This window comes from Bactrocera neohumeralis, chromosome 3, assembly GCF_024586455.1.
Source record: "Bactrocera neohumeralis isolate Rockhampton chromosome 3, APGP_CSIRO_Bneo_wtdbg2-racon-allhic-juicebox.fasta_v2, whole genome shotgun sequence".
Classification (NCBI taxonomy): Eukaryota; Metazoa; Arthropoda; class Insecta; order Diptera; family Tephritidae; genus Bactrocera; species Bactrocera neohumeralis.
The window spans coordinates 3,834,011-3,857,063 of NC_065920.1; the positions used below are offsets into that span (position 1 = coordinate 3,834,011).

Consider the following 23,053-nt stretch of genomic DNA (forward strand, 5'->3'; position numbering starts at 1 on the left):
ACGCCCCTTTTGACTTGCTCTTCACATCTTTTGTATGTAAATTGTTTGTACGTTCTTCTTTGTTTTTGTTTTTGTTTATATTTTCTTTTCAAGTAGTTACTTATGTCTTTAACACGCTGTGTCTGCTAGTTTGTCGTTACTTTGTATCTTGTTGGTATGAACGTGTGCTTGTTTGATTTTACTTAACGCTCAGTGTTTCGTTTATACATATATTTTTTTTTAATGTTATTTTTTTCATTCAAAAAATGTTTGTTAAACGTTGTTGTTTTGGTTTTGTATCGAAAAAAGTAAACAAACAAAACGTTTTGGACGCTTTAATAAAGAGAGTTTAGAGAAGAAATATTTTTTGTGATATCGTACCGTTTCGCTCACCTTCTTGTCCCACTGTAGGACATACGGCACCGGATGATCATTGGGAAATTCGACGTGACAATTGAAGATGACACCTTCGCCGAGGATCGCTGTAATGTGTACTGCATCTTCTGTAATGGAAAGAGGAAAATATGTAAATGAGAATTTGCTGACTGATGGTCGCTTGATTACAGTTACATTGAGGGGACCGTAAGGGTTAAGAAATAATCGATATCGATTTGGAACTTTGTGACTTCAAGAACAACAAATCTTCAACCAAATTCTTATCTAATTTCGAACCGTTATTTAAAGCGGTGAGAACCAATTTTCCGACTTTAAGACTAAGGAGAATTCGCTGAACTTGAAAAAATTGTAATGAATACTTATCGTGAGCTAAAATGCCAAACAACGTATCATCAAAAAAATCGAAATTGAGTTTTTTATTGCTTACGATTCACTACATCATATTAAATTTATGTAGCGTAAAATTTTCAGCTTCCGTTGTTAGATATAACCAATATGTAAACCAATATGTAACCAACAGATAACCAATACCTAACCAATATATAACCATTTTATAACCAAAGCTCAAATTTGTAACCAACAGATAACCAATACGTAACCAATATATAACCATTTTATAACCAAAACTCAAATTTTGTTTCAAAATGAGTGTAATTTTTCCTGCGCCTGCAGATGATGCTACGGTATTTTGCATTTTAAGTGACGTTATGAAATTGATCCTGTTCCAAACAGAGATTTACTTATAACAAGTTGAAACTTCACGGTCTGTAAAATTATTTCTCGGTAAGCAAAAGTTTAGCTAAGAAGTCTCTAATGTGCATTTTAAAATGAATGTATGATCAAAAAGAAAAGAAAGGCGGTGAATACGACATGGAATGAGTTGAAGACTGAGCAAGGTTTGTGATCACATAGATCTTATTTAGTTTTTCTTCCAGCTGAGTTAGCTTAGATTAAATCTCAACTCTATGCATATTAGAACACTTACGGAGCGTGTCCAGAGCCAAAATTATACAAGTGGCAGTATGGTAACACATAGAAGAGGAGAAAGAGCAAGTAAAAAGTGTGAGAAAGAGAGATCAAGCAGAAGCTTGATGTTTCGAATTGACGTGAAAAGGGAGTATTTTTCTTCTAAGGTTTCATATATATGTATGTGAGGAATAGAAGAGTGAAGGATGTTTTTTCGTTTCAAGCTCAAAAACTTGTCATTTGCATGCCGTAAGCATTTATGGAGTTTGCTGACCTCTTCAAGCCGCCTGCCAGCTTCTGACATATCAAAATGTTATCACAAAGATTTTGTGGTTATTTGTGAACCTCAATCAACGTCTGCGATACGTCAGTGTTTGATTACACAAAACCAAGCATTTGGAAGCCCTTTTTGAAATATCATTCACACAAATTTTCATTTTCATTTTCATAACACACACACATTTATGATTTGCCAGCCATTTAATCCTCGAACCATTCAAGCATTTTTTTCTCACAGTTTATCACAAATATGCTGGCTAAGCTTTGTGGTCTAATAAAAAGGAACTGTTAAATTCCAAAATACTACAATAAAATTGAACTGCACTATGGCAAAGCTGACAGTTTTATAGAGCTGAATATTATTCATGAATCATTTTTCTTGTAAAATGCCAAAATCAGCATGATATTTGAATTTCCCGCAGGCCGAAAAAACACACACACGCATAGAGCAGCAAGTGAAAGCTTGTCTCACGCAGCTACGAGCATTTGGGGGAGAGGAAGTGTCGGTGAAAATTTTGATTGAGCAAATGAATGCGGACCGAAAAGCCTGCGGACAAAAGCCAAGCACCATGGCGACTAATGAAAACTGTGGAAGGGCTGTGAAGCCAAGGCTTATCAGCGAGTATAGCAAATATTGGATGGTTATGAAAGGCCTGCGTGTTGGCAAAACTGACTGACAGACTAGCAATAGACATAAGTGACAGCAAAATAGAAAATACAATTTTTTGTTAATAGAAGCTTAAGTTATTATTTGACTTCTGTTGTGGTCAGATGTGTTAAAGAAATATGATAAAGTGAAATTGTATAAGTAACGCATACTATGGTTACCATATATTATAGCACTATTAAAGTTTATATCTATGTGAGAAGGGCTTTTATAGAAGACATTGCTTATGAAAGCAAGACTGTACGAAGCAAGGCCAGTCAGTCATACAATGCTACTGGAGGACATCGAAAAATCTACGCTCCCTCCAAGGCTGAAGAGGTGGACCATGAACTACCTGAGCGGTCGTCAATCATCCGTACTATTTCAGGTAAAAACTCAAAACTGAGAAGATTTAAACAAGGGGTTCCGCATGGTGTTGTTCTCTCCCCGCTATTGTTTAAAATGGCTATCTACTATGTTTCATATGGCTATCTCTCCGACTTTTTTCGCTTCTTCGCTGCATGTAACTTAACATTCTACCGCAGTAAATCCACAGCGACCATATTTACAAACTGGATGAAAGAGCATAGACTTGACCTTAATATTGCAGTCGATGGCGTTAAAATTCTGACTACCAATAATCCTAACATTTTAGGTGTGACTTTTAACAGTACAGGCTCCTTCACTTCTCATACGACCGCGCAAAGTACAGAGCCACAAAAAAATCCTCAAGTCTCTAGCTGGCAGCACATGGGGTAGGTACAAAAAAGGTCGTTGGCAACTTACAAGGCAATCGGCCGGCCGGTTCTTAACCACGCTGCACCAATGAAACGTAGACGATGAAGCTCCAGACTTGTCAGAATACTGCACTCCGGACTACGATAGGATGCTCTTGATGTTTCCTATCGAACACCCACATAGTGAGGCACATATCCTCCCAATTAAAGATCATAATAAACACCTCTCCAAGCAGTGCTGGGGTACTTTCGCAGAATTCATCCCTGCGGTTACCTGCTTGAAGTCGAACCGCCTCCTATGGGTATAAAGAGGTCTTTCTTCAACTACGTCGATGATATATCAACACCTTCACCGACTCTCTTTCAGTGAGTGGCGTGCTTGGTGTCAAAGCACCACCTATTGCTGACGATGAACTCGAGATACCGCGAGAAACGAGAGTGACCCTTAGGAATCTTCGTTCTGGATACTATAGCAAGTTTAACTCCTCCGCATGATACTGGCCACTTCTTTGCATGCCCTCCCTTTGGTTCTATCCCGCGGGAACAGCATGTTTCTTGGGCCCTGTTGTACTGTTTTTATCATTTGAAGAACTAAACGCAGTATAAGTAATATTCTGGAAGAAATCTAAAAATTGGGTCGACAGCTAGAAGGTTTCACTTTAAAAAATAACCTATAATCCTGGAACAGTGATATTGTACCGGACACATATATGCATTCAGCTCCTTGGACCATTTGAGAGTTACAGCGAATGCTTAATCATTTCAACATGAAGTGGAGTGCATGTTAAGCATAACGACCCAAATTGCCATTCCGGTGGACATCCAAAACAATCATTAACACCAAGTGAAGAGTCATTCTGGCACGACAAGGAATAGAGGAATGGAGAACTGAAGCAAAACAAGCTACGAATACCAAACAAATAATGAAAAGTGTGAAGGGCGAAAATAAAAATATAAATCTACGTGAGTGCCATCAGTCGAATGAGTTGCACGCATCGAACGAGTGTGTTTGTGCTTTGACATAGAAGGAATTCATAAACACAACAATCTAAGCACAAGAGGGAGAATTGAAATGAAGAACACAACTGCACTCATAAGCTCGAGAGCTCGAGCGCACGGGGAAGACGTGCTGCACTTCCGTGCGGAAGTATCAAGTGTTCAACGATGACGCTGACGACGACAACGGCAACGACTTCAATATCGACATTCACGACGTCGTTGACAATGTCGTCGGTGGCGTTGATTGGATGGTGGCACTCCGCTGCTCGCTCAAGTGCAGGTGCCATGTCCGAAGTGCGCGCACAGAACGACAAGGCACTCACACACACACACGCACACATGCATACGTGCTTGTGCTGTAGTTGGCCAGAGCAGTAACTGGAATTAAAGTATGCACTTCGCTGCTCGAATGTCAATCGCTCGGCGAAACGAGCTAAGACCCTGCCATTGTTATTACAATCCCACAACCAACACAAGCCGCATACTAAAATATGACATCCCAGCGCTGGGAAATGACGATTGACTTCCTCGAAAGCAGCGCGTGTGTATGTGTGTGTGTTTGTGGTGTGACCGTTGGCGCTGTCAGTGCAGCCTTTGGTCGTTGTCATTGATGTTATGTCATTGTTGTTGTCAGCGCTGACGTTGTCGCCGCCGTTGCTTTGCGATTTGATGTCATTTCGATCCACTTCAATGCAATGCGATATTTTACGTTGCTGCACATGCAAACACTCCACTTCTCGGTGTTTGTATGTGTGTGTGTGTGGGTGTGTGCGACTGTTCTGTCGTCGGAAGCTAATGCAATGCGACATGCTATTGACACTTGTGCGGCTTTGCAGGTCGCAGGCACCAAGTGGCGCTTAGGTTGCATACATTTGGGGGAAAAAAGCAAAGAACACAGTTCGCTAGAGTTTTGTGGTATGCAAGGCGGTGCTGAGTGTCGGTTTGGTCGTCTAAAGGGCATTTGTTTAAAATTAGATACATCTAATATAAGTAAGTGTGTGAAAATTCTAAGAGAACTTTCTCAGGTTTTAGTGTTTATTTTGAATTAATATTTGACAAATTTCAAGAAAAATGCTGTGTGGCTTTTACTATATTTAAAATTCGTTTCTAAAACAACCAATTATGGGTATTTGAGCTAGAAAATCGATTTTCCGATCAATCTGCCGAATTTCGTGACAAAGGTGAGCCGAAGCTGAAAAAACACGTCAAAGTAGGTCAAAAATCAAGGTTATGTTGACAGTTTTCTTCGATTATGGAGGTGTGGTGCACTCCGAATTCCTTCCGACCGACCAAACTGATAGCAAGGAATACTATTAGAGTGTTATGCTTCATTTGCGCGAAGCGAAGAGGCCGGAATTAGGGGCCCAAAACTTTGGTTTTGACACCGCGATAATGCACTGTATTGCATTGATTCTTCGTGAGTTTTTCGCCAAATTTTCAACCGATATCGTGCCGCATCCGCCGTATTCGCCTGATTTAGCTCCGTGTGACTTCTAGCTATTCAAGAAACTCAAACGAACGCTTCGGGGACACCGTTTTGAGTCAATTGAAGACATTAAAGGTGAATTTCCGGAAACGTTGGCACAAGTGTATTGGAGCTAAGGGTGATTACATTGATTACATTGAAAGTCCTCCAATTTTTGCTCATAGTAGTAGTTATATTTTACTTTCTTTTATCTACTTTAATACTTTCTTCACAAAACTCTCTTATGACTTTTTCTCAGCTTAGCCTCAATTATTCTGTCTAGTGTAATAAGTGTGTCTACCAGTACTTAGTTCTCACTGTCACTCATTAAAAATTGCAAGCATTGATATTAAGAGCATACACAACAACAACATGCGACCTCATATCTTATTACCACACCAAGAATTATAAATTCTACTTTACACAACCATATTTCATATGTTTGCCATCACAACCCTTCCACAACCAATTCCGTAGAATCCTACAAGGTTTCCAAAGCAATATCGATACATAATTGTATCGACATGCTTATAAGCCTGATCCAATGGCGCCCTACATACGTGCACACATAAAGCCGAACACATAGTCATTCGTTTTATTGTACTCCCGTGTCAATACACACACTCGCGCTCCCCACCCCACCGCATAGACATTCGTTTGCTATTTCATTTCCTTGCAACGGGCTTTCGATTTGCAGTTTATTGCTCTTGAGTCTTGCATGCTCAGTTGTTGTGCCAGCATGTCAATGGCCATTGTGTTGGAGTTTGTTAAGTGTATTGGCACAATTTTCGCGCATCATGCAATGCTCGTTGAGTCGTCCGTTTGTTAGTTCGCTCGATGGTGGCTCCATTCGTGCGCATTGACACTTTTATTTCATTAGTGTTTATCAGTCACTCCACAGGATAGCTGGAGCAGCGAGTGTCCGTTAGGAAAAATGTAGCCACATTGCTTCAATTACATGGAGTGCCGGCAAATGGAATGCGAGATTACAGTACTATGTGCTCCAACATAATTCGACTCTGTTCAATTGCAAAAATTTTTAATGTTTTTTTTAACTTTTTTCTGATAATTTTTTCGGTGTTGAGCTACGAAAAACATCAATTTTTACTCTCATGGTTCTATTTGCGTCATAGCCATAATATACAAATAAATTTTTATTACTTCAAATATTGACAAAGTGTTGGCTGTTATTTGCTGCTAGCCTTTAGCGGCTTTAATGCATGTATGTGTGACAATTAAGTGAACATTCAAGTTAATGGACAATTCAAACGGTTATAAACACTTTTTGTGTGAGTGTGAGCAGTAACTGATTATCGATTTCTAAATAGTCCTGTTGTGGAGCAGCAAACGAGTAGAAAAAATTGTAATAATAATAAAATATCTATGAAGTGATGATGTCTTTCAGGCGCTTCTGAGCGCTCTAGAATATTCTATTAAAAGGAAAAAGTGAATACCAATTAAAAGGTTGCTAATTTCGGTTTAGTTTTCAGTTTCCGAGTTTTGAAAAAAATATATTGGGTAGTCGAAAAAGTATTTTCGTATTTCTAATCAAACTTCAACGTATTTTTTTATCTATACCAATAAATAATTAAACAATATGTACCATTTCGGTCGACCACTTCTTGCCATTTTTCCGCTAGAGACATTATTCCATCAGTGTAAATCGAAATTTCGAAATTTCCAGAACGGAAGCGAGCGAACCATTGTTGTGCTACACGAACTGATGCGGCATCGTCTCCATAAACTTCACAAATTTCATTGACGGCTTGCGTGGCATTTTTCTCTTTTTTATGCAAAAATTTCAAAATATATTTCCAACACTATATGGTATGACACAATGTGAGCGGTAGCACTGGAGATATACGACTGCAACGGCAACTATTGACAAAATACGAAATCACTTTTTCGACTACCAAATATAAGCTTAAAATTTCATCTCACGGCGCTCTGAATAAGTTCCTACCGAAAAATTCTGTCTCGCAAGTGCTGCCATACATTATTTATCGATAGGCACTTTAACGAATTCTGAACTGTTTATTATCGGTAAACTTCGTTAAGTACAATATATGTTCATCTATTGGCTGCAATTTTACTTAAAACCACCGTCAGTCAGTCTTCTTGTTCTTGATTATACAAACAGAAGCTCAAGCAATGCAATTCCAATGATTGACATTTAAAAGACTCTCGTAACTGAAGCTCTTTTCTTCGTGCTGTGCTTTACTTTTGTAGCCTGAAAGCTTTGATGGTATTTGTGATTGCAATCAAACCCTTCTCCCTTGCACAGAAGGAACCTGTGTGGCTTACAACTCATATTGAGATGGAGAGCAAGCCAAGCTAGTCAGGCGACTACTTGCAACAACTTTTTTGCTTAGAAGTTGCCAGAAATATACCCAACCTGTTACTAATTCGGACAAGACATCAACTACATTAGCTTTATAATCGTAATATATAATCTTTTAAGATATTCATAGCTGAAGATTCCATTATCATTAACTTTTTGTATTAGAAATTTCCTAAATTTGAGATGACTGATTTTTTTTTAGGAAGCCTATCTGTAAACTAGTGCCTTCTGTGTCTAATAGCTTTTTCGCACAGCCAAATTAATTCAGTACGTTAGGACAATAATAGAGAAACCAGTTTTTGCCTTTCGCACAGCCAGCTACTCGATTAACTATAGTCTCGATTAACGATCACCTGTTATACTTGCTTGCGCTCTTCATTTTTCAAATGTTTAAAAAATTTTCTTTATTTTCTAATGATTAAAATGTATCAGCTAATTGCTATTTATCAATGCACACAACCAAATTTACAACCTCGACAACAACCATCAGAGTTAAACACTGCGAAATTTACAGTGTAGACAACAACCTGCAGACTTACATTTCAGACTCAACTCGATTGAAATTCGTTAAAGCATTAATGTAGTAAAATAAGATTTATATTATATAAATGAGTGCTTTATTAGAGAAGAAGCCGATTAATTGTTTAATTAACTCCTGTGCGAAAAGACCATGATTCAAATTTCTAACTCTACTTGCTAACTACTACATTATGGAGTAGTTTTCTGCGCAACTATGGAAAAGAAAAACAATCCTTTATTTATAAATCGAAGATTGGCAGGTGCTTAAATATATACGTTTATACATTTCGCTGTAGAAAAGCAGTCAGTTAGTGTTTACTGCGCTGATTGACAGCTATTTGCTTGTTAATTTTGAAAGCAATTTCCCGTAAATCAATAGCAACCGATTACTTAGCTGAAAGCATGTAGGACGGCTACAACAGAATGGTTGCCTGCGCCTTGAAGAACTTGAAGTGGCCCACTTTTCAATACAACTTACCTTGGTTAGGCATTAACCGTATGCGCATAGGTTAAAAATCGTGTTTCCAAATTCAATAAAGTATGCATTTAGAAAGCTCTCCTTTAACAACCAATTTTGCCATTACAAATTTGCAGCCATCGCTTTCAACCCACAGCAACATTCTCAGTGGCAACAATGGCTGGGGCTAATAAGGACGGCAAGTTGTAAACGAAAAAGGTAGATAAACAAGAGCAAATAGGCTTGTAGTTGTACAGTAAATGCTTAAGCAAGTTGAAAGTGGGTAGAGTGGAGGATGATAAATTATGGAGTGGTTGTTTTGAAGTGGTCGCTTGCGGCTAAAAACCGAAATATACAAGTAGCACTGTGTAATGCGCTATAAACCCATTTCGAGAGAAAAGCTTCGATGAGCAATTGATGCAGTGAAAAGCTCATTGAAACGTGATAACCCAATTCTTGACAGATGGAAAAGAGGAAACAAAGAATACAAAAACACAAATGGCCACGTTTACTTCCTTTGATTTAGCAGATAAGCCGTAGATAGTTAAGTGAAAGGAAAATAACAAAGATTTTTGTTGGAGAGAAAGAGGCACTGAAACAAAGAAAAGTAGTACAAGAGACAGAAATAAAAAAGACAGAAAGGTTATTTAGCTTTTATGCAGAGTTTATGCTTAAAAACAGGTCTGCTAGAAAATTCTAAGCTTTAGTTAAAGTGTTTCTACGAAGAAAGTTTATATGTATTTTCAAAAATTTTAATACAAAATCTCATTGGTGAAAGCTCATTGAAAGCTCGAGTAAAAAATCTAAGCTTTGGTTAAAGTATTTCTGTAATAAAGCTGATATTTTAAAAGCTCGGTACAGTGATTTAATTGAAAATCGCATGAGTGGAAGCTCAGTGAAAGCTCGAAGATTTCCAAATTTCGAAACAATTAGGTAAAAGCTTTGCTCTAAGAAGTTTATATTATATTATAAAAGCTCATAAAATATATTTAATTAAGAAGATCATGAGTGAAAGATCAGCGAAAGCTCTAAAAAAAACCTAAGCTTTTTTTAAAGTATTTCTCTAATAAAGCTGATATTTTAAAAGCTCAGTACAAAGATTTAATTGAAAATCTCATGAGCGGACGCTCAGTGAAAGCTCGAAGATTTCCAAATTTCGAAACAATTAGGTAAAAAATACGTAAGCTTTTGTTAATATATTTCTCTAAGAACGTTTATATTATATTATAAAAGCTCAAAAATATATTTAATTAAGAAGATCATGAGTGAAAGATCAGTGAAAGCTCTAATAAAAGATTTTCAAATTTCAAAACAATTCGGTAAAAAAACTTAGCTTTGGTTCAAATATTTCTCTAAGGAAGTTGATATTTTAAAAGCTCGGCTCAGATTTAATTCAAAAGCTCATAAGTAGCTGCTCGAGTGAAAGCTGGAGTAAAGAATGCTTTAATTTAATAAATTAGAAGTTTCACTGTAGACGTATCTCTTTCATAAAACATTCCATTGTTCACTTTCACTAACGTATTTGGGCGAATTTCAAACTCACTGGCTCAATTAAGCTCTACATATATGTATATATTCTTTACCTAATATATCGACTTTTACTACTTTTATCTATAATAATTTGGGTCATATTCATTTATTGCACTGGGTATGAATATTAAATTTTCCACTAAATTGTCGCTTATTCGCCTGCATTGGCATTTCGTTGCGGCTGTTCGTTAAATATTCGAAAGCACACACGCTGCATTTTCGGTTTTGTTCAATGGCATACGCTCGTTTTTGAAAATGTGTCAGTTGATATTTAAATACAATTTGAATATGCTGACATTTACCCTTTCATCAGCCAAAAAGATAAATTTTCTACTTAATTTTAATGACATGCCAACAAGTCAGCAAGGCAGCGAGTGTTGGCCTACTTATAGCTAGGTAATTGCATTACAACCCTGCAGCCAAGTGAGCTGGTGCTGAATAAGATTATAACTAGTGCAAGTTCGCAATGGAACTAGTTGGCTCTTTGGTAAAGTGGTTAGTGTTTATACTTTTCGTTCTCCTAGGAAACGTCAGCTGTCAGATTTATGACGGAAGTATACTGGATGCTACTTGTTTGAAATAGTGGAGGCAAAAACTAGTTTGAACCAAGGATTACTACTTTCAGTTAGATAAATCCAAGGCTTTATTTATTAGTTTCCTCATCAAATATTTTTGGTATATCATCTAGGACCTAATACCTCCTTTTTAGTTAATTTTTGCTGACTAGCCGGGATCTACAAACAGTAGTTGCAGTGCTTGCTGCGTTGAACCTGCTGACGTCTGCTCTTTAAATGCTTTTTTGGCTGAATGCATTTCCGATTTAATGACATGTGAGTCACATTTATTTATTGTTGGCTTTGTTGGCATTTATTTAAATACTCAAATGCGCTTAAATGCAGTTCTGTTTATTTTAGTTGTAGGTTTGTAGGCTTTCACATTAACCAGTTGTATGCATGAAAGTTGTTTTCACTCGAATTAAAATTGCACAACTCCTGCAAATTAATTGCAAATAAACTCATTTAAACTTAAATATTTGTGCATTATGTAGCATAAGCAAGGAAGTATACTAGGCTAATATGGCACTGCTTATTTAATGATATTCAAGTGTGCTGAAAACTAATGCTATAACCTAAAAACTCAAATTATTGCTGGTGTAATCCACGACAAACAGTTTAGAGGTTTGAAAATATTTTTCAAATTGGAAGTTGCTGCTTTTGAAAGTCGAGTTTTTTTTATAAATTTTGAACTTTTCTGCAACCAAATCAATAAATGGACAATCGTTCCTTAGACAGCTTATGAAAGTATTTGAATTGGCTGGTTGAGAAGGCAGACGCATGAGCGCTAAACCGTAGACAGCCTCTCTTCAACTATCATTAGGCTTGTTGTACTCCCTTGTGATAACCAATTTAGACCTCATCCACAAACTCAGAGGATTTGGTAAAAATCTGATTCCTTTCCACCCCAGTTTTCCAAGGTCTCTTTGTTTGAAGTATCGCTTGCTCTGCATATCATGGAATTCACACTTCTCATTTCTGAAAGAGTTAATTGTAGCGATTTAATTTGAAGCTGCCTTCTGTGAACTGATTACTACAGAAGAAGTCCGCTCTTGTTCCTGTTTCACTCTGTGATCCATCAGTGAATATGTTTCGCCGTTTGAACTGTCGATCACAGAACCATTGATTCAATCTCCTCTAGTTTGGAATGAAAACGATGTATTTAGTTCCTTGTGAGCCTCCTTTTCTCGGCAGTATTGCCAGCTCACACCGTATTCATTAACAAGGTCGACTATGATATCATGCCATTAGCCTGCAGTGGGCATGAAATAATACTTAATCCGGTGGTTCCTTGGGAGAGATATGAGTTGGAAGTAGGTAAGGTTTAGCGGATTGAAGTTCCGCATTCCAAAATTATGACTTCCTACTACAAAACAAAGGATCATTGGATCTGATCCAGGGGTTTAATCTGTAATTTTTCGATAATTTCATCCACCACACCACTACAGTAAGGAGCGGACAACACTTGTATGTAGAGCCAATAGATCATGTGGGATCGTAAAACATACTTTGAGGCAATAACTCTTCTGCAGAAGTTCCAGATTCGAAGGACTTTAGCAGTCCTACTCTCAATGTGATCGCTCCACCTGAGTGTTTTATCTAGGATGAGCTGTCAAACCATAGAAAACATCACGAAAATTTAGATGTTTGTTAAGTTGGGATCTTCACTAATTCTAGCCGACTACTGTTCCACATTAAGTAAGACTTGTACGAAAAATAGTCATAATTCTACAACATATATGTAGTACAACTGTAATTTTTCCATTTGCAACATTAAATTTATGCGCTCCCAAAAGTATGCTTCCCCGACGCGTTGCTGGTCAAACGCATACCAATGTAAATAACATTGCAGCAAACAAATCCATTTTCACAACAAATTACAGTTAATTAAGTATTGTGTACTATTTGGGGTGAACGCGACCAAATGAGGGCCCATGTAATGGCAGCCTACATACATACAAACAAACACAATAACTCATGTAATTTCGACTGGCTGGGAAATTTGGAAATTTACAAACATTTCATCAAAAGTTTTCATTAGCGACATTTGTCAATTTCATGTGCCACGAAATGGCCGAACGAAAATAAATTTGGCAAAATTTACAAGAATATTACATTATCTTGCGACAGCTGCGGCCAACAACACTGGCCGCGCCAATTCGGGGCGTCGGCGGCGGCAGCGAGTGGAAATATTTTGTGTAAACTTTATTCCGGTCAGAGGGCGCGAAACCAAGCGGCTGTACCAGCGGCTGGGGGTGGGGGGAAGCTGTCATTTATTGAGTTAACATTTTGTTTGAATTGACTGCTCGTTGGCCGTGTTGTTGTCGAACGCGTGCGCGGCATATTTAGCAAATGCAATTACGCTAACGCGCCGCTATTTTCGCAGCCAATTTTGTTCGCATAGCCAAACGAAATGAAATACGAGCACATTCGGCGTGGCATGTGGCAGGATTGTTTAGCTAAAAGTTTATATGTCGACATGTCGCAGTTTCGGCGCGCGTTGAGGCGTTCAGACGCATTTCGCAGGCTCAGTTCGGTGTGAAGTTTAAAAAGCGAAATGAATGGCCTTAATTTCCGGTCACATGCCCCTTTTGACATTTCACTGCCAACTGCTCAAAACCGAAACTGAAGTCTCTTCACCCCCACCACACCGACAGCGCAGCACCTTCGCACACTTTCGCCGCAACCCATACACTCAAACACACACCTTTTTGCGTCGCCTAATTTATGAGCATTTGTTATTGGCTGCGGCATGGCTGCTTGTTCTTTTCGCCATTGCTTGGCTGTACATAAATAGTTGGTTGCCATCGTTTTCCCTGCCAATTGTTTGTAATTAAATTATGGCGCGTTAGCAAAACTTTTCGACTTAAACGAGCGCGTTCCAAAACTAAGCGAACAGCACGAACGAAACAAACCACGACAAATACTAAATGCGAATACTCGAGTTGTTGTTTTGCATGAATACCGCGGCGGCAGCGGCGGTGGCGCAAGAAAACAAGCACCGCGCCAAAGGCTTACGAAGGCAAAGTTATGAGAAAGGGATTATGAAAATTTTTGCCGAAGAAAGGTGTCGGTAAATGCGCATTCAAAGGCGGCGCCTAAACAAAGTTTTCCTCCTGCTTTGTGCGAAATCAGAAAATAAATGCAAAAGTTTATAAAAACTTTGCTAATATAAAATTAGCTTACGTAATAAAGTAAATTTAGGGAGAGTTTTCATAAAATTAAAGCTATTTGAGTTTCTTTTGAAATATTCTAGTATGCGCAGCATTCTTTAATGGTTGTTGTGACTGTTAGGCCACGGATATAATAAATGTCAGGCGTATAAAAGCTCTAAGTAGGCGCTTTAAGATTTGAGAGATACATATATCAGTATTCAGATCAGCAGCTCGGTAAAGCACTTAAAAGGAGAAGAAAGGCGAACAATTTCCACGACAGCCGTTTCTACGATACTGGAATTTACCAGGATTTTATGCGGCCTAGTGCTGTCTTTTCGACGATCTAACCCTACTTGGATCGGTAAGTAATATTTAACAGAGAGAAATGCCTGCAGATGACCCTTGTAGAGATTCACTAACTATAGGACGGAGCAAATAGCATCTTCTTCTACCAATAGAAAACAAAATAAATGTAAAATTTTCCGACTCAGATCTAACCATGAGATTATAATAATTCAAATTTATATTTTTCTTTCCGAAATATTTTTACAATTTACAATACAAGCAACATGACAATACGGCTCACCGAAGCTAAAGTACCCTGCACAGGTACAAAAGATTTCTTAAAACTTGATTCTGATTGTCCAGTTTGTATGGCAGCTGTATGATGACCGGGTCACTGATCTAAACAAATTCTTGGGATATTGCTTTGTTGCCTCTTGTAGACCTTTTTGGAATGGATGCCAAATTTCGTGAATACATATATCCTGTCAAGTGAGAAAGTTCTCCATGCAAGCACTCGGTTCCGACTGTTCAGTTTGTATGGTAACTATATGCTCTAGTGGTCCGACAAATGAGCTTCTTCGATAGAAAAGAACATGTGCAAAATTTCATTTCGATATCTCAAAAACTCGTGGGCTAGTTCGCGTGTAAATAGACAGATGGGCAGACGGACGGACAGTCAACCGGACGGACAGGCAGACGGTCATGGCTAAATCAACTCACTTCGTCAGGCTAACCTTTAATATATATACTTACAGCATTACAAACCTCATATGCCCTGTTCAGGGTATAATAACAGAAGAGTGGAGGATGAAACCGCATTTGAAAGTTTTCGAAAAGCTTTCAACCATTACATTTTCGAACAATGGTTTCACCATATATTTAAAGACCAAAGCTTTTATAAAAATTTGAAATGCGCCTAATTGTAGGCAAAGCAAAAGTTTAGTATACTTTTTGGATCATAAAAAAAATTATAAGCTTCACACGAGAATGCTGTCGCAGCTTAATTTGGTTACATTTATAGTCACACCGTCTTTCACATAAGGCGGAGTCTAAAATTTTTTTTGCTGTAACGCATTTGTATGTAAAAAAGCTTAGCCAACAACTAATTAAGCTATTAAAAGTACAAGGTAAAGTCCGCCACGATTTTGACCACAAAAAAAGTCAACCCGTATGCCATCGGCAACTTTTAATTATCTAGCGAGATAACATGATTAAAGGGAGGGTCCAACATGGCTTATTTTTCTGCCTCGCAAACGAGTGTGCTGCCACCCTTATATGCTAAACTGTCGGCTACACCTCGTGTTGTCTATTATTGTCGTTGTTATTGCCATGATTGCCGCAGCAGTTGCAAAGAGTTTATGTAAATTTTATAATGTCAACAGGCTGGCAACATCTGCGCTTTTTGCTAGTTCAACAACAAATCAACTTTATCGTCCACCATAATTAAACGGCATGCAGATGAAGGGTAGTTTATGGAATAGTTGTAATCCACCTAAAGTGATATTTTACGAGCCGAGTTTGGTTCAAAATTTACTCTATTCTGGTTTTTATTGTACTGAATATAGTCTTTGATAAATTCATTATTCTCGGGCTTTTGTCTCTGCTAACAAAACATGCCTAAATAATCTTTAAATTAGCGACGAAATTTTACTTTTCAAAGATCTGCGGTGCTACTAATGGCTGGTTTGATGAAGAGTAAATACCTTCTATTATTTCTGAAACATTTTTTAAATTTTACTTCAGCTGTTATACTAGACATTTCCATTCTTAATGACACTCTCAGGAGAGAAGAGTTTCAGGCATTTGGGTGAAATGATGATAAAATGCTGCTTAAGCTTTGGATGACTTTAGTCAAGATCAAGGATTACCTTATAGCATAAATATGAAGAAATTTGCGAAAACAGCAAAAACCTCGATGAAATGCATGATAACTAAATTTATATCATCATCCCTTACTGGACCATATCGAAAATGGTCTCTCCTCTTCTGGATATCAAAATTCATTGTCTTCAAGTTGTGAACACCTGAATTTCTTTCACGAAATATTCCAACGGAGAAAGTTTTTAGCAAAAAATAATGAAAGCGCAAAGCTCAACTTTATAAAAAAGCTCACTACGCTTCAATACGCTGTAGGACTAACAAAGTGACGCACAGAAATGCATTAAGCGATCTATTAATAAAATGAAGAATAATTTTTACTCGTTTAAAAATTTAAGGGGCGTGGCACCATCACCAGTTCATACATATTTTACGACTAAGACGTGTTGCAATCAGTTTCCCAAAATTTTCTTATTTAATGAATTTTTCAAAAATAATAAAATCACACAAAATAATACACAAACAATTTTGTGTGCATGTGTAGTTGTTGTAATGCCACTTTTCAACTAATAACCTACACTTGAAACATTTCCTTTGTTGCGTAGAATTTACGACTCCGGTAATGGCAGTTGATTTATTTCACAAGGGCGGCGGCAGAAAAAGCAGGCAATACGGAAAATATGCTGGGGAGCTTATCACCGGACATTGATCAATGCTTGACATGGCAGTCGACGCCAAGTAACGGTATTTGTCAGCATCTAGAGAGTGATAAATGCGTATATATTTATTTGGAAAAGTTCAATCAGCGCGTGTCTAGTATGAGTGACGAGTTCAATGAAGGCGAAGAGTGGAAGAATAGTTCAAAGAACAAGCCAAAAAAGCTTATTGGCCATTCGGACCGCCCTTTGTCTTTTGGTGAGCAAAAATATACATTTTTGCATAGGCGAGCGCAAATACCGAGTTTAATATTTCATACTTTGCTGGAAGCATTATTTTTATTAACTGCGCTTTATTGGATTTTTAGTGTATATTAATATACACATACATATATAGAAACATACAAACTTATATAACTATATATGAATATTCACAAATATATCATCACATACATAAATCGTTTATACATATATATTTGTAAATACGGGCTAACCTGAGGGTTACATTTCGAACTTGGTGTGCTTTCAAATTTTCTGCAAAAATATTACCGTTACTCGTTGCAGTGCCGTTTGTTAATTTTGTTTATTCCTGCTACAATAACGGTGTATTGGTGGCACGGCCAATTTACTGATTGACATCGTTAGCCTTAATGCTATCAATGACATTATTAACATAAGGACAAGCAGCAGCAACAACGACATAACGATGCCACTCACCCACTCGCAGTAACGGCGGCTGCCGACAAGCGCTCGCAAATATGCATATGTATATGTGTTTGTGTCGCGGCATTTCCTCCTCCATTCGCGCCTTCGCCTCTGCTTTACGCATCACTTCTTAGCATCGATACTTGTGCGCGCGCGATATCTTTGCGCCTCCTTCGTGTCGTCAGTGGCCACAACAACACATGCACCGATATCGCCTTAACTTTGTTAACGTCAACGCTAAGTAAAGTGTTTGCATAGCGGCTGCGGGGGGTGGTGAAGTATGAGTGCGGTAAATGCGTTGCTCGGCGGCCCGTCATCGGCTGATTGCGGGCATATATCGTTGACCGCCTATGTCGTGTTCGCATTCATCTCTCTTTCAGCGCCCTTCTCTGTTTGTTTGTAGTTCACTCGTGGCTCCTATTTGCTTTTAGCTTCGTTTTCGCTTTTTTGTTTGCTGTTTTTGTTTTTTTTTCCCCTTGTTTATTCGTTTGTGTTTTTTCTTGGTTTGGCTTCCCTTCAGCCTTCAATTTCCGTGCCTTCAGTTTGCGCTTTTACTTTTCAAAGGACATTATTTTGATTTATGACGAGCCATTGATCTCATACCGTTAGTTCTATAGCGCTTTTATTCGACGCGTGTTCGCCATTTTTCCGTTTTGCTTGCGCGTGTTTGACTTTGAGTGGAAACGCCAACTTCGGCTTCAAAGAAATGGCACATTTTTGAAATTCTTTATAAAACGTCCTCCATATTTTTTCAATATTGTGTATTAATATTAATGCTTTCCTTTTCTCTGAGTAATAAACATTTTTTATTGCGAAAATACATACCTACATATAAAGCGTACATTAGGGTGAGTTAAAAATCGGTTTTGTTTTCGTTTGGTAATCAGAAAAATTGATTTGTAGACACTTCTAATAAACACTTTACAAGGATGAGCTCTTAAATTTAACAGAAAGGTCCTCCTCTTAACGGTTATATATTTTTTTTCTTATTGTCGAATAGAAAGATTTACATCTCGTTTCTTCTTCGTTGACCTAACCGTTTTAAAGATATTAACTTTTGAACTTAGATTATTTCCATACAAATTTTGTTTTCTTTTTTCTTTTAAATCAAACAAAATCATTTTAGTTTTACAAATATTATTGGTTAAGTTAGGTTTTCTGGTATGCCAATAAGCCACGCGTAGACTAGTTTGGTCCTTTGGGATACCAGATGGAGTTCAGTTACTAGTTTCATGCGAAGTAGTCATCCTTTAGGATTCCTGCGCTTGAAGCAATTTTTAACAAACTCTGCGTCCTTACTGTCTATACTTTCTCAAGTGTATCATACTTTGGGGACCCCAGCTGCTTACAGCGTACTTTTGTCAATGCGGGACAAGTGCACAAGAGATACTCCATTGTTTCTCTGGTGCCTTGCTCTAGGCATTTCCAGCAGTCTTCTCAATCTGTCAGCGCATCAATCTGTCTTCTCTATCTGTCGGCATGTGTCGCCAGCAGACATTGACCAGTTAGTATTCCCATTAGGCTTCTACAGTCTCTTCTATCGAATAACAATGGAAATTCTGTGTACTTCCGATCTTCCGTTTTGCATATGAATTTTTCAGTTTTGCACTCAAGTAGCTCATTCTATGGGGTTTTCATTTCCTTTACCATGCTTCTGTCAATATCGTCGTATAGACAATGCATGATTTTCCCAATGTTGATCACATTTTCGGATGTTACTTGGCAATCTCGTCCACTATTTCAGTGCTCTCGATGTCTTTATGGGCTGGCGTTCAGTAGAAGTTAAGTTGCTTACTTCTGGCATAACTTTCTAATAATACACTGCTTCCCAAGACACTTCTGGCCGATATGCGATGCGAGGTTACTGCCTTGATTGATGGCTGGCTGTCTACTTAGATGTTGCCTTAGGAATTGGCTGCAGGTACATTAGAGTCCAGCCCCTCTGCTTTCGCATTAGCAAAGACTTCAGCCTGAAATATACTGCAGTGGTCCGGCAACTTAAAAGGTTGCCTTATGCCTAACTCTAGACGGTATATTCCCGCACCATAGTCTTATAGTATTGCGGAATTGCTTGCTCCACTCTATTTGTTTTTTGACCTACCCTAACCTACACTTGTAGTATAGCAATAATTTGGAATGATATTGTAAACTGGATAATTGATTGATTTTGACTGTTAAATGCAGGGTGCGCCAACATATTTGGTATAATTTTATTTAATTTGGACTTTACCAATTAATTTGTATTATTTTTGGAATTTAATATCAATAAAGTAAGCGCTTTTATGTCGCTTTTGCCTTGAGTTCATTAATGATTCGAACATTGCAGCGCACACTTTGCTTTAATATAAATGCGCAAAAAGATGGCAGGGAGCGTCAAGTTTGGATATCTAAGTGATCTGTTAATATCAACTAATTTTGACTTCATGCTTTAAGGAACTTTTTGAATATAGTTCTAGAATTATTAGCAGTTAGTCAATACCTTTCTTTATGTTAATTGAAAAAATTTCAAAACATTACTCAAAATTCCTTATAAATTGGTGCCACTGGCGCCAAAATGCTCAATGAGTACTCTGATCAACGCTGTGATACCTGCGGTCAGCTCTTTCCAGTCCCTTCGCCGTCGATGACTTTTCACTCAGCTGAGCAACACAAACGGCTAAGTATATGCATTAAAAATACACTTAAAATCACAGGAAAAGCGCAGAGGAAATATTGGAGACATATGTATATACCTAACTCCATTCATTTACCGCTTATACTATATATCAATTTCGTTGCAGAACTGCTATATTGAAGTGAAGTGGAAGAGAAGGAGTAAGGGCGGTAACCATACTTCTGAAAGTTTGTACACTTGTAATCAATATCATTGGCAGGATGGACGAATAAGAGCAACGCCGCAGCGTGGCTGCTCTTGTAAATCGGAAGCAGTGCTTCGGTGTTCATTTTATGGACGCAGCATATTCACTTGACACGTCCGGCAAGAGAGCATTCAATCACCAAGCGAATAAACAATCAACACACACATACACCGCAGCACATTTGCTTGCATAAACTTCCGCGTAAAAGGGTCTGCCATCACAACAACAATAAACAGCGCGAGCGCCGCGCAAATGCAATATCCTGTTGTTTGTCTTTTCCTTTTTTCTGCGCTGCTGACACAGCATTGCATGGAATTCAATTAAAATTCAGCTGCCGCAATCCACCTGCCTGGACGTTGCACAGCCGCCGCGTTGCTTGTGTGTGCGTGTGTGTATGGCAGCATTTTTTGTCGGTTTGGCTCTTTCGCAGCTTTTGTTTTGCGTCTTTTGTTATTTTCATTCGGCCGCCGCGGCTTCAGCTCTTTTGTTTTTGGAAATCTCCATTTCGATTGCCAACCGGACAAGCTTTTGGTAGCAGTGGGGGTCCGCTGGTGAGGCTTGAGTTGCTGCTTTGCGCTTTTATATTTGTTAACGGTATCTACTAGCCGGCGGCCTGCGGTATGTGTCGTGGTCAAGTAAATTACAGAATTTTCGTATTGAAAGTACAACAACAACGCAATTATGGTGGTCATATGCTAAAGCGCCTAGAAGTGTTGTATGCGTGAGTGTGTTCAGAGTTGTTATAAAAAGCTGTCGGTTGTCGAGTAGCTCCAGACATGCTTCGAATGAGTATTTGTTTTAGTTGGAAGGCAAAATTAGTTACAAAAGCTAATAAAAATTATTTTACTTCAATGTTTTTTTTTATTAAAAAAAAATAATAATTTGAAAAAAAACACGAAAAAAACTCTCAGAACATCATAACCTTACTTTCTATATTACTCATTCGAGTTTTGAAAAATTTTAAATGTTCACAAAAAAAAAATATTTGGCTGTCGCGCCGTCCACTCACCTGGTATGTTTGCATGTGTGGTTTGCAACAGCAAAACCAGCAGTAATATGATAAACTGATGAGTTTGCTGCCAGCGGTTTATGCTGTTGCTGTACTTATTGTTGTTGTTGCTGCTCGCCCACTTGTTGTGCGCTGGCTCTCTGCTGCTTTGGTTGATTTTCGAATTTTCATCAATTGTTGGGATTTTCGTTGATTTGCGGTTTGCAAGTGATTTCGAAATGGTTGTTGTTTTTGTTGTTACAGCTTTCTGTGAAATCGCCTGCTGCTTGATATTGTTTGAATTTTCTGTTGTTGTTGTAGTGTAACAATCGTTATTGTTGTAGTTGTTGTTGTTGTTGTTTGTGGCGAACGATGATCGCGACCGGCTTAATGCCTGACACCACCGGTAAGACCCAGGGTCCGCACACACGCCCATGCCTCTGGTCCCATAGTCAATGCCGCTAACGGATCGTCCTCATTGCAGCGGCGTCATCTGCAATTGAGAAGAGATAGATTTTGAGGTTATAATATTTAAAAAAAAAGGTTATGAAAATATATATTTCTGGTCTCTTCTGTTCAAAAATAAATTCTTTTTAGCTCCAGTAAAAATTACTGCTAAATTGCCTTCAATGCATCAATCTCTGTCTGCCGTCTGTCATTGGATGATGTGCCCGAAGCACAAATTGCTCTGCTTGTCATAGACATACATGTATTATATATATGTATGTGTATATGCATGTGTGACCACACACATGCTTCCCTGCCGCCTTCGCTCCTCAAAGTATATTTCGTTGTCGATCAGATATCTGAGTTGGACAAGAAAATTGAATTTGCGGTTAACTCGTAGCTTTGCCAAACACACACACTCACCCACACACTCACACAATCACGGCCATGCATTTGAAATGAAAAAAATTCTATCGGCCTCTCGGCCTTCGTACCGCCTATTGGAAAATTTAAAATTGCAATTTTGTGTTTGTTTTCTCGTTAACATGACATAATTCCAAATGCAAATACAATGTTTATGCGAAAATGCAATAACGCACTGATAGCTGGAAAATAGATTTGGATTTGTGTGCAAATAGCTGAGGTGGATAGGGGAATGAATTAAACTTGGAAATATTATTTCCGTGTGCGTGCGTGTGTGCTTTGATTACCTCGCCAATCAGTAAATAAATCCATATATTTGTATAGCAATCATCTGATGTATTTGCGAATGTTTAAACAACTGTGAAATATTACAATTTTTTTCGTGCGAGGACTAAGTAAAGAAAGAAAAACGAGAAATATATAAATTGTGCTGGATTTAAAATTTATTTCAGGCTCTAATATTTGAGGCTCAAAATAATTGAGAAAACATAGATAATTTTTAAATATTTTTACAGAGAGTTAATTGCTTCATTTACATTTTTTTCTAAGAATATGGGAGAAAAATAAGGACAGAGAGTGCACTGAAGAACTCTTGTTGGTTTCCAAAAGGTAAATAAACGAAACATGAACCACTTTTGAAAAATTTATGTCTTATTGTGTATCCGACGATTTACTTGGAATTAACTGTGCGAAACAAACATCTATCCGACCGATAGTGTTGGTTTTGAAATACTTTTTAAAATATATTTTTCTTCTAGACTAGTGCAGAAGCCTTAAAAAAATTATTAAAAAAGAAATAAATTCATAGGCGGATGAAACTCATTGGAATTAGAATGAAACCATCGAAAAA

At 37.9% G+C, this 23,053-nt stretch overlaps 1 protein-coding gene across 5 annotated transcripts in view; it reads right to left on the minus strand.

Moving 5' to 3' along the window:
• The window catches only part of LOC126754254 (protein turtle), a 137,830-nt gene that overhangs the window by 70,481 nt on the left and 44,296 nt on the right, over positions 1-23,053 (minus strand). For all 5 annotated transcript variants that reach the window (XM_050466266.1, XM_050466265.1, XM_050466264.1 and 2 more), the window contains exons 3-4: positions 21,355-21,826; positions 361-482 (exon numbers count right to left, since the gene is read on the minus strand). In XM_050466266.1, coding sequence (XP_050322223.1) covers positions 361-482; positions 21,355-21,769 — 537 coding nt within the window. In that variant the 5' untranslated portion in view covers positions 21,770-21,826. The remainder of the gene's footprint in view (positions 1-360; positions 483-21,354; positions 21,827-23,053) is intronic.